Below are 11,881 nucleotides of genomic sequence, written 5' to 3' on the forward strand. Positions count from 1 at the left end.
TAACACACGGTTTACAATTTGGCTGAACAACTAATCCATAATCACAATTGGAAACAAAGCAATCAGTGAATCATAAAAGCGGAAAATTAGGATATGTTATGCAGCACATCTGACTCAGCTTAAACTGAGGAGTCACTGGTTTATTTATATTTTCCTAATTGCAAATTCATGCTGTCTTTTTTGCATAATTAATTGTTTGGCTGTAGTTTATAATAGAATAATGTGGTTGTTAGTAGGATCTGTTAACAATCACATCTTGTGGAAATATGTATTTATACTACTACAACTGCATTTTATATTACATTGTCATTCATTAGCTTTTTCTTCATGCTTGTAAGTGCTTAAAAGTCAGACTTAGATCGTTAGATTTTTTTAATATACTGCACACTATAAAATGATTCTGTAATATTGCTTCAATTAAATTCAGTTTTATCCATATTACATACTGTAGAGGGCAGCAAACCACCATCGCTGTCTGCATGTTGCCATATGACCAGAACCCGGAAGTGCTGTTGTTGTCATGGAGATGTAAACAAAAAAAGGTCAGCGTTTGGTCAGCTCTTTAATTATTTTAGTGCAAAGTGAAGGAGTCACTATGAACTTGCTGATTTCTTAACCTTCCCTCGGTGTGTAGATTACAACATGAATCAGACACAGAGTCCTAAAAAGACAACGCTGCCGAGAGAAGTCGTCAAGTGGCTGCAAAACCTCGACTTGTCATTTTACCCAAAGAATGTGCGCAGGTAGGAAAATGATTTAGAAAATTACAAAGACTTTTGTCGTCTAGCTAGCTAACCCACAGCATGCATGTACACACTTTGTAGTTGTAACAGTAAAAATATTTTTAAACTTAGGCTAACCAGGATATCTTTAGAATAAACTTGTCTTATTTAGCATACTGCTAACCCTTGTTTGAAAATTAGCTAGCTATATTGTACTGGCAAGGATGTGCTGAAAAGTTAGTCTATTTGAATACGAGTCTACTGAATGACTACAAGAAAACCATATTTTGAAACCAAATTCAACCAAGTTATACAACTAACAGCTTGAGTTTAACCTACTGCACTGAGTCATAGTGTCGTTGAAATTGCACTTACTTTAATCTCTGGTTGTTTCTAATATAATTTTTAAAATGATAATTCATTACATATAGAGATTTTTCTAATATACTTGTTCTCCTTTGCACTAAAATGTCAGAAAAACTTAGACTTATTGTTACTTCTCAGTAATTATGCTATAAGTTTACTGGTCCGGCCCCTTTGAGATCAAATTAGGCCATATGCGGCCCCTGGACCAAGATGAGTTTGACACCCCTGATCTACGGCATCCCTTAATAGCTAGTTTTGGCTAGTTTTCATTTTAAAGCATGCAACTACAGGCTAACCATCACCCTTTTCCGGTTTTGATGGAACATTTCTTCATCTACTGTAAATGTGACTGCCTAGTTTAACCTGTAAAGGGCCTCATTGAGAGGTGATGAGGAGAAGCATGACACAGAACACATAATAGCATAGATGAAATATGGAGACAATAAATAAGGATCATAAAAACACACCAGAGGGACATGTGAGATGGATTAAAAACCATGACAGCAGCAATAAATATTCCAAGACAAGCAATACAAAAACCAAGTGCCTCGCAGTGAAGACTGGCTTTAAGTGGATTCCACTGCTAGAGTCAGTATACTCTAACTGTTATCCATATTCTTCATTTCCAGAGATTTTTCCAACGGTTACCTTGTGGCAGAGATATTTTTTCATTATTACCCCCTCAGCTTTCCATTGCATTCATATGACAAAGGAACATCACTCTCTGCCAAGCAGTGGAACTGGAGCCAGATTGGGCGGGTAAGTGGAGGAAAATATCCAAAAATATCATGAGCCACGAAGAAATGCCTCTTTACTCAGCTCAGCTGGCATGTGATTGAAATGCACAGAACAGGTACAGAATGCCATTTAGTTTAATTTTCTCCAACTTGTCGTACAGAATTGAATTAGCATAGAAGAAATGAATCTACCTTTAGGTGTCCAGCCTAAATGTTGGAATGTTGCTAAACCGACAATTTCCCAGGGGACACACTGGCAATTTCACAGCTTGACTCCCTAAACATAAAATTATCTAAAATACCCGACATGGGAGTCCCACTGTGATATTTTCATTATTTGCATGTACACAGGGAACCTGATTCATGAAGTGGTTTCCCTCCTCATTCAGGTGCTTACTTCAAGTGTTTATTGTTCCAGTCTCTACAAAAGCAGAGTCTTCACTTGCTGAAAGAGGCCATCGATGGAACAATCCACTGTAAATCAGGAGCAGCTGAGGTGCTGGTGCAGGAGATTTACACTATTTTAACTAGCCGCAGGTAAGTTTCCTTCTTGTATCTGTTTGTAATGTTAGTATTTAAATTGACTTAAACATTTTAAGTAGGGATTTGCTACAGTATAGTACAATTTTGATTTCTACATTTTCAGATTTTGATGAATACTGAAAATATCACAAACAATGCTATTACAGCTTGTTTGCTTTGTATTCCAAATGAAACTGAATATTATACACCATATAAATATAACAATACAAGCTGCATGTATTCTAATATTTTTAAGTCTACGTTTGCAGGATTATTGATGTTCAGGACAGAGAATCAGACTTTACTGACCAACAGTACCAGGAGCTGCTGCCTGCCCTGGCTCGCTCCACAGCCTCGAAGGCTATTAAAAACAATCTGGCAATAACAGAGATCATGGCCAAGCCCGACATATGCACAAACCAGAAGAAGGCTGAAGTCATTCTCCGCAGACACCTGGAGCACAAAGCTGAGGAGAGGGTTCTCAACCCTGGTGGGTCAAGCAGACTTCATATCTGATTGTTTCTGGGTTAAATTACAATAATGTGCTTCATTATGACCATGAAAACAATAGCTGTAAACACAAACCATATGGACAGGCATGGAGTGACATATCTGTGGCATATTAAGTTTAGAATATGGGGTTAGATATAATAAATGCTTGATCTGCAGCATGGCCACTTTATACTTACAATCCGTTTTTCTGTTTGGAGAGAATTCTGACAATTTCCTTTGGTTTGGTTTCAGGGCGTTTTAAAGTGAAGCCTAATCGAAGTCAGCTGTCAGCCAATAATCTTGCACCACCCAGCCAGGGTGATGAGTGCTTTGACAGCCCTTCAGGCGGAGGCACCACATCTAGTAAGCAGCGAGTCTTGAATTTTCTCTCGGCAGTAATCAGCAGAGCATACTGATTCTGTGCTCGAACGCATTCTTTAGACGCTTTTTGGGGTAAACAGTGACAGTTCACATGATGAAACTGCAGAAAGTGTGTTTACTTAACGGCTTAGTGTATTCTCTCTCTGAACGATCAAACATTCAGCCAGTGCTTCTGTGGCTGTGGAGCTGAGGCTCTGTTGCTTGCTTAGAAACTGTAAGGAGGGAAATTATTACACGCATCTGTGGCCAGCACAACAGCAGCTTCAGAAAAACACTGAAATTTGTTGCACTCATTATATCCAAATAATTGTACAAACAGCACTTCTTCTCTTGGTGTGTAATATCATTGTGCACAGATCACATTTGGTGAATTTTCCTATTTTCTGCTATTCTAGAGTTGTCGTCTTCATCAGCAATGACTGGAGCAACTGTTTCCTTTAAGGAGATAAAGGTGCATCAGCCTGTCAAACACTCACTGGTTAATAAAGGAAACTAATAGATAACTGTGCTCTGTTTCTGTACTATATTTGTGTCACTTCATGGACTGATATATAACCTGTGTCTCACTGTTCCACACAAGTATTTACTGCAGTATAATTTGCTGTGAAATACAAATGACGTCACTGTTAGTTATGGCTTATGTAACGTTGTAGAGCCTCGAACATCATGTCTGGCCTGCGTGTCTTTGTGGCAGTAGGTGGCAGCATTGAGTCATGAGTGGTTTTCTCCTCGAGGATGTTTAAGAATAAAATCCACTGGTTTCGGTGTACCATTGAGAAAAACAGGAAATAAATCAGTGTATGTGATGTATGATGACCTGCTCTACTGTTGATCTGTCTGTGTGTCCATCAGGCAAGATGGTAAGTGTTTAATTATGTTCACATTTCCTTAATTCATCTTTATTGACTACAAAGGCCTTTTACCTCAGTCTGCATTTTAAGGTTTTTATCAATAATAACCAGTCAGATGCTGGTAAAATTTACACTCATTTCACTGTGATGAGCTCCACTTTAGGCAGCTGCTCTTGATATCTGATTCCTCAATTAATTTGCTAGATGTGGGGATTACCTAATCACTGTTGCATGTAGACATGAAAGCTATCACGTCTCAATTAATCATTAATGTTCCAAATTTTCCTCCTCATGGTTGATTAAATCCCAGAATGTTTCAAGAATACTGGTAGATGAATCACTAGTTTTGCTTTCAAAGGTGCAGATGACCAAAGGCCAGAGATGTTTTTTTTTTATGTTCCTTCCATCAATTTGTCAATAAAACTGTGCCCCTGCATAGCAACATAAATTAAAGTGTGCTGATACATCTTTGTGTGCCATCTAGAGCTGCACAACAAGCTGAACATTAATAACTGCAGGCAGAAATAAACCCCATGATTCTGATAATGATTGTTCAGATATGTACCAATGCTTACTGGCTAAGAAATGACAAAAAACACACACACAAAATTGTTTACTGCAGCTTTCTCTTTAATGCTCAATCTATTTTCTTGTCTTTTAATGCACTTTTATGATGTTAATGTGTACTTTTGCGTTTTATTTCTATAATTTTAATGTACATCGACCTTTACATAATTTTTCGGAATGCATTTCTTTGCCATTATAAAACACCTTGAATTGATTTGTGTATGAACCGTGCTATACAGATAAACCTGCCTTGCCTTGACAGAAAGGAGATGATACTTGGAGTTTATTTACTCCAACTAATGAGGAGTTGTACATTCAGTTGTAAAGCAGTTTAATTTCTAGACATCTTGAGGACCTAATGACAGTCTAAGTGTAATCACCTCCAGTTTCCACATAATCCTGTTCTATATTTTAGTTAGACGGCTGCTGTTGCACTGATGACTGCAGATAGTTCTATCCTGACGGACACATTTTTATGTTTTTAATAATTTAGTGACAGTGAGCCAGTTACAGGAAAGTAATTCTTCCTTCTGGCCTCACGGTTGACAATTTAGTTCTGGGGGTGTGACGACAGCGTCTTACAAATCAGTGTATGGAAATACAATAATGTTAATGCAATTACCTGTTAAGTAATTCTTTAGATGCAGTTGAAGTAAATTATATAGGTTTTGATATTCTTTGGTCCCTCAAAAAGCAATGAAAATGTGCACAAATGGGGACACGCACACATATAATTTATATATACCGCCTATGTAACAACTTGTTCATGACGGTTGGTGCACACTCGGCTGGGTCATCAGTCTGTATTTATAGTCCAATGGTGTAAAATAAATACTGTCACTAATTTATTTTGTTTAGCCAATGTCCTTTTTTTTCTGTTACCTGGGACACCTTTTACATGAACACACCAGCTTAACCAAACTTTCCTTTCTGACAAGTCATGCATATATGACGGGGTGGCTGCTCAACAAACACACGAATCTTGTCCAAAACGTTATTGGCTTCCTTTCTGTGTTTATTTTTGTATATTTATTGGACCATGTTATTAAGGTTTTTCTGCTGCCAAACTCATTCAGACTCACTTTAGACTGAGATCACTCTGTTGGTCCCAAATCTCCGAGCTCTCCGGGATGCTTAGTGTACAGTACAATTGAGCTGTGAAGCTAGTGAAAAACGGATGACAGGATGATAAGTGTTTCTGGCTGACTGCCTAGCTTCTCATGTGGTCTGAGAGCCCGGGCTTTCAATAGAGAGATAGGACAATGCTGTGATGATATGATCTCTGCAACCTCAATAGACTATTAGCCTGCAGATGACTCTAAGATTTATTGCTGTCATAGCAATACACTGAAATTCAACTGAAATGGTTGAACAGCATGGGTCAACTGCAAAATCAAATACAACAGCTAATAATAAAGTGCAAACAAAATGTTGAAAAATAACAGATTTATATATAAAAAAAAAATCAATCTCCCAACCATTTTATGAGGATAAATGTCTAAATCGGATGCTTGAGCCAATCCTCCATCCAACTATAATAGATCTCATGGTCTCCGTGACAGCAGTCTATCCTGTTTCTATGGCAGTCAATGGCTGGTAAAGCCTCTTTCCCTGCCTTCCTCAGTGGAGCTGAAAACCTGACCTCCTTAATCTTTCAGTGTCTTCTGATTCCCCTCAGCTTGACTGGGCGTGAACACACATCAGCACTTAAGATGAAGCGCACTGTCGCCTGTTGATTTCTGCAGGCGCTGCTGGGATGAACGCTGGAGTTTTGATTTTCAGCTTCGTGTTCAGATGCATCATTTCGTTCCCAGAGATTGCAAGATCCAACTAGTCAGCAGCAAGTGATCTCATCGAAATGCAAAAATAACACGTACAGTGTAGCGAAAGAATGACCGGATCTTGATGTATAGTTTTTTTGTAGTGCAAAATAAATTATACTGTAAGCACTAATGATGACAAGTGAGCAGTGAGTGATAGGCAGATTTACATAAAAATACTTGCCAGGGTTACAGGGTGATGTTTATATTTATTCTCCATCAACACTCTCCTACTGAACAATATCTAAGGCCTGGTTGCTATGGCAACTAGCAAGCCCATACTGGAGAGCGACCAGGACGCATTAATAAGCTTACTGTGAGGTTCTTTGGCTCCTTCTGTTGGTCATAAGCTCAGGCAGCGACTGCAGGATTTCAAGCCGAATGTTTGGATAAAAAACACGCAGGCACATTTATTCGAGATTATTAACAAGCACTTGAATCCGAGCACACAGTCCATCTCATCTGAGACGAAAATTGAAGATGCCAGATAAATGATGTTAGAAACCAACAGTGCCTAAAATGCCCTAAGAAAGTGTTTCACCATCTGCTTATTTTTCCTATCAGCATCATGGCACCCAGTGTGAAGGAATCTCTAGTGAGGCATGGATGCAGTGAGAGGAGGGAGGAGGGGGTCAACGCCTTGCTGGAAGCATAGACAGGAACACGACTAGCCAGGGGGATATTGCGAATCTTTGTAAGGATTCCCCCAGAAAAAAAAAAAAAGCCCTCCCCCATTTCACCCCCAGCAAACCTCTCACCCCTATTAACAAAGCCGTGGTAAAGCTAGAGCGTGGCCATGTTATCCAGGCCAAGGGCGGGGCACTCCGTGTGTCTGCAGCCGGCACGAGCACAAATGTGTGAAAAGTCAGATTCTGATATTTGCTGTATATCTGCTTATTCATTATCCACTAATGAACTGCTCCGATTTATTTACATACTGTCAATTTACGCTGAACGTAGCCTGTTAGTCACTGACAAGCTGCTGGCTCCTGTCGTTAATTTTCACAATCCCAGCGGACAAAAAGGTAATTAAGTGCAAATGAGTATTTTCTAATGTGCAACATGCCCACAATACTGCTTAAATATTAAAATATTATGCATGAGATTGGAACACAATTCACCCTTTAGTGTTCATGGCTTTTGAAAGCATAGGAGGTACAAATGTTTAAAGAGCAGCACTCAAAATTTAAAAAAAAACCCTGAAAAACAGAAGCATGGTGAAGAGAACAGTAAAAGATCAGAAACGGTAACTGACAAATAAAAATTCCATTGTTTTCTAATGAATCGGTATAGCCTGCATTTTGAGCAAATCTGCTGTTTGCCAGGCTACTATACAAGTAATAGTGGAGGTTAAATACCTCGAAACAGTTGACCTTTACATGTGAATGGACATATGTTACTTTAAAGCCCCTGCCTATAAAGTTGACCTAATCCGGATTAAAAATATCAGTGACAGGGGAATCTATGTGTTTCATAGTATGCCAGAGTTATAAAATAAAACATATATGGGGAACTGATAAAAATGCTATTTAAATCCACCAGAAACTACTCGGCAAAACTGAAGGGAGGAGCAACTATGGCAGAAAAAAAAAGTTTCTGATGCTGGAGATAATAAAGAATCTCAGCATTCTGAGGAGGGAAGAAAGCAATTGATGACGAGGCATATGGCATAAACATATGTTGACATAGTCCGTATGATTAGTCTCACTGTCAGAAGAGCTTTTCTTAAAAGGCAGTGAAAGTCTAAAAAGGTTTCGTCTTGAGACCTACAAACAAAGCTGCTGAGCACAGTTTTTTTGTGAATAACTGAAACAACTAAGAAGAAGGAGCCAGAGTTCAAGTCTAAGTATGTATCATGTTTTATGAATTAACTTACTATTTCTACAATGACTGGATGACAGGCGAGACATGTTCCAAGCATCAGCACTCCATAACTGTACTTTAAGAGTTTTGCCAACCATGATGTCCTGCTTTATTTTGATGTTGAGGTGACTGCACCCCTTGCTAGCTCCACAAATAGAATATCCTTGTTGGTTTGTTATCACTGCACTTGTCTAAAACAGTGACGCACTTCACTGGCGAAATTGATGTGTGTTCAGTGTTTGACCTGGAAGCAGGATTTATGGCATCCTGAACTGTTCTGAAGCCAATTGTTGGTCCCTGAAGTCTGACGTGGAAAACTGAATCCTACATTAAACATATTTTGAAAATGACATTATCTAATGAAACAAACCATATGAGACACAAATTGTTATTCAATTCCAAATGTTTTTATATGTATAGTTTTTGTCATAATGAATAGACCAAAGATTAGAACCAGGCTTTATGACCAATTCCTGAAATGGAGAAAACATGTGACACTTCTTTTTAACAAGTCAATGCTCCCATACAACCAAACACAACTATGTGAAACTGTACTCTTCATGTGTAACAACATCACGTTTAACACTGGTCTTTCCCCCCCATAACATTTTATACTGCAATAACAGATTTGTGGATACATTGTCTCCCATGCCAAACATGTATGTAAATTCAACAGGTCATATGTGTACTTATCTATATGTAAATTCACTCTGTGTCATATCTATATGTAGATTCATCATGCCTGGTGCATTTCTCTATGAGATCTTTATTATTATAGCTGTATTTTTTAGGTCTGTTGTACTTTTTAAATTCCTTGTCCTGCTTCTTTCATGCCTTATCTGTATCCAGCTGCTGTAACATGATTTTTTTCTCCAGTGAGGGATCAATAAAGTTTATTTTATCTAGCTCAAAATATTGCACAGACCATTCATTTGACCATGTCTAAAATACCCCTGGTCCTAACTCTGTTTCAAATGGGCTATCGGGAGTGTCTGCAGTTGCTGCACTGATGCCCCTTTTCAGAGCAGGACCACAGACATTGTCTCTCTCTGCATCTTCTCTGTTCAGAGAGTGGTAAAGATGAGGAGCAGGAACCAATCAGAGGCAGCACTTATCCTGCTGTGACATCACGACAAGCTTCAAACCTCATCGGCTCATTTATGTCGTACTATAAATATGAAGAAATACAGGGATGTTTGCATCTCATATTTTATAGATCTCTGAATATATCGACATGTAATTAAGTCCAAAAATTAAAAAACTAGATTTTGCATTGAATTAACCTTTAAAACCCAACAGTGAGTTTGTCAGCCCTAACCGTATGTAGACGACTGATTACACACCCATCAGTGTAATTACTGTACATGCATCTGCCTCTGTCTCTTCTCACATTCCAGGTACACAAACTAAGCTTGACCATGACCAGTTGAGGCACCTTCCCTGAGCCTGGTTCTGTTGGAGGTTGTTTGTTTTGGAGGGTTTTTTTGCCTCTTTTATGGGTGTTTTGATTCCTTCCCACCATCACTGACTGCTTGCTCATAGGGAATCCAACAGCAACTTTAGATTCTTGGGTTTTGTTTCTTTGTTTGTAATTCGCAAGGTCTGTTGCTTATTATAAGTGCCGTGAGATGATATCTCAGCTGACTCAGGCGAAGGCAAGGGACACCCTGGACAGGTCGCCAGTCTATCGCAGGGCTATGTTGTGAATTGTTGCTTTATAAATAAAACTGAATTGAACTGAAAGGTGAATCATTGTACAAATTTGGCAGAATGACACCATTGATCATAGCTACTAATCGACGGTAGACAAACTACTCCTCTGTTACATGCCATTCAGTTGGGAAACTTTACCATGTCTAAGCTTAAAAGCATGATATTTCATCAAATTTCATCACTTTACTCTACATGTGTACATTTTTAAAAAATGCCAAAAATGAACCATTTGGTTAGACTGAACTGCAAGTATGAAAGCAAATAAAGTGATGTAAGTAAGTAGTGAAATATCTATTGTATGTGTGTGTATCTATGGATGATCCCAGGTTTTTTTCTGATCCTTGTAAAAATAATCAAGAAATTAAAAATAATTACTTTTTATGGGTGTAGGTTTGTTTGTTTTTGTTTTTAATGCTTAAGTAGATTAAGTAAAGTAAGTTTTTTTTAGTTCTCTGACTAACTTCTAACTGTAAATACACTGTTTTCACAGAGGTACAACGAAGATAAGATGAGATAAACTTTTTTGATCCCTCACAGGGGCAATTCACAAAAAGCTCCTCCTTCAGGCCAGATTTGAACCAGCAACCTAAGGATCTCTGCATGATTCTCCTACAGGCCTCCTCTCTACCATCTGAGCTATCGAAAGGATAAACAGAATATGAGTACAGGGTGGATGCAAATGTGACAGGGCCAAAGAATACCCATAAACTGTTCGGGGTTCAGAGGGTTAAAGATGCAAGAGAATGTAGACAAACAAATTTGGGGAAAATTTTTGGGCTGTATCGCAAAAAGTGAAACAGCAACAAATAGTTTCTTAAAGAACTCAGATGAGAGTCCAGACTAGATTGTTGATGAGTAACCTCTTCTTCATTTCATGAGTGGATAAAAGCCAGACAAGGTGATAGAAACAATGATGCAAATCTGCTATTTGTTAAAATGCATATGCACAGTGCTTCTTTGAACTAAATGTGAATGTGTTCACAATAACGTGCTGATAAAGAGAAGGTACAATGTTTACCATGTTGACCAGATCACAATAAAAACAATCATTATCCTTAGAGGAACATAAATTTACATACCAAATAGTATCAAACAGTCATGGAGAGCAATAATCTGATAATTTGTGAGGTATTTCAGTTTGGAGAAAAATGCTAGACTGTCTGACAGCCAACATCACCATTCCTCAGTCATGCAGCTGGAATTAAAGAACTAAGCTGCTAAATTTAACTACAAAGAGGCACTCTGTGGACACAGGAGGTTAGGCCATTTGGTTGGACAATAAGCTACAGCAGGCTAATTGAATAATTAATTAAAAGTCTTACATTAAACAATTAAACATTAATGAAGCATTTCATTTGAACATTAATAAATCATTACATTAATTTTGAAACACTTGCATAATTACCGTAAAATATAATAAAGATAATGGGACTTTTCCTCAAGACGGCCTAAGAATGAAGCTGTCAGTTTCTTTAATCGGGAGTCAGTGTATTCTAATGCATGTACTGTGACCGTTTACATGTTTACGTTAAATCCCAACCTATTTACATAAAACTATTTACCTGCATCATTCTCACAACTCTTCACTTGCCTCCTTCTCTACATCTTTCTAGCTGTTTGCAGCAGCAGAAGCACAATTTCCCCACAGGGATCATTAAAGTTGCATCTAATCCACCTGTCTGATCATCCATCCAGCCATCTGTCCATACTTTGTCGAGTCAGATTTATTTATACAGCACATTTCACTCCATAGAAGCTCAATGTATCCCATCCAATTATTCCTCTATGCCTCCTTTCCATCTAGCCATCCCTTGGTCTATCCATATCTACACGGTTATTTGGCTGTC

The 11,881-nt window shown here is 38.3% G+C and overlaps 1 protein-coding gene across 1 annotated transcript; it reads left to right on the forward strand.

The window, feature by feature from the left end:
• Positions 1 to 502: 502 nt before the first annotated feature.
• On the forward strand, positions 503 to 5,486 carry spata4 (spermatogenesis associated 4). Its single transcript, XM_051954645.1, has 6 exons — positions 503 to 743; positions 1,718 to 1,847; positions 2,244 to 2,362; positions 2,617 to 2,837; positions 3,092 to 3,202; positions 3,616 to 5,486. Exons 1-6 carry the CDS (start codon positions 643 to 645, stop codon positions 3,714 to 3,716), a joined length of 783 nt encoding a protein of 260 aa, XP_051810605.1. The 5' UTR covers positions 503 to 642; the 3' UTR covers positions 3,717 to 5,486.
• Positions 5,487 to 11,881: the final 6,395 nt, after the last annotated feature.

This window comes from Acanthochromis polyacanthus, chromosome 10 (genome assembly GCF_021347895.1).
Source record: "Acanthochromis polyacanthus isolate Apoly-LR-REF ecotype Palm Island chromosome 10, KAUST_Apoly_ChrSc, whole genome shotgun sequence".
Classification (NCBI taxonomy): Eukaryota; Metazoa; Chordata; class Actinopteri; family Pomacentridae; genus Acanthochromis; species Acanthochromis polyacanthus.

Excerpts from the sequence above, each read along its gene's own strand:
- spata4 (XM_051954645.1), top strand. The coding sequence starts at position 643 with ATGAATCAGACACAGAGTCCTAAAAAGACAACGCTGCCGAGAGAAGTC. Across the intron at positions 2,838-3,091 it reads GGAGAGGGTTCTCAACCCTG|GGCGTTTTAAAGTGAAGCCT; the intron begins GTGGGTCAAGCA and ends GTTTGGTTTCAG. Across the intron at positions 3,203-3,615 it reads AGGCGGAGGCACCACATCTA|AGTTGTCGTCTTCATCAGCA; the intron begins GTAAGCAGCGAG and ends CTGCTATTCTAG.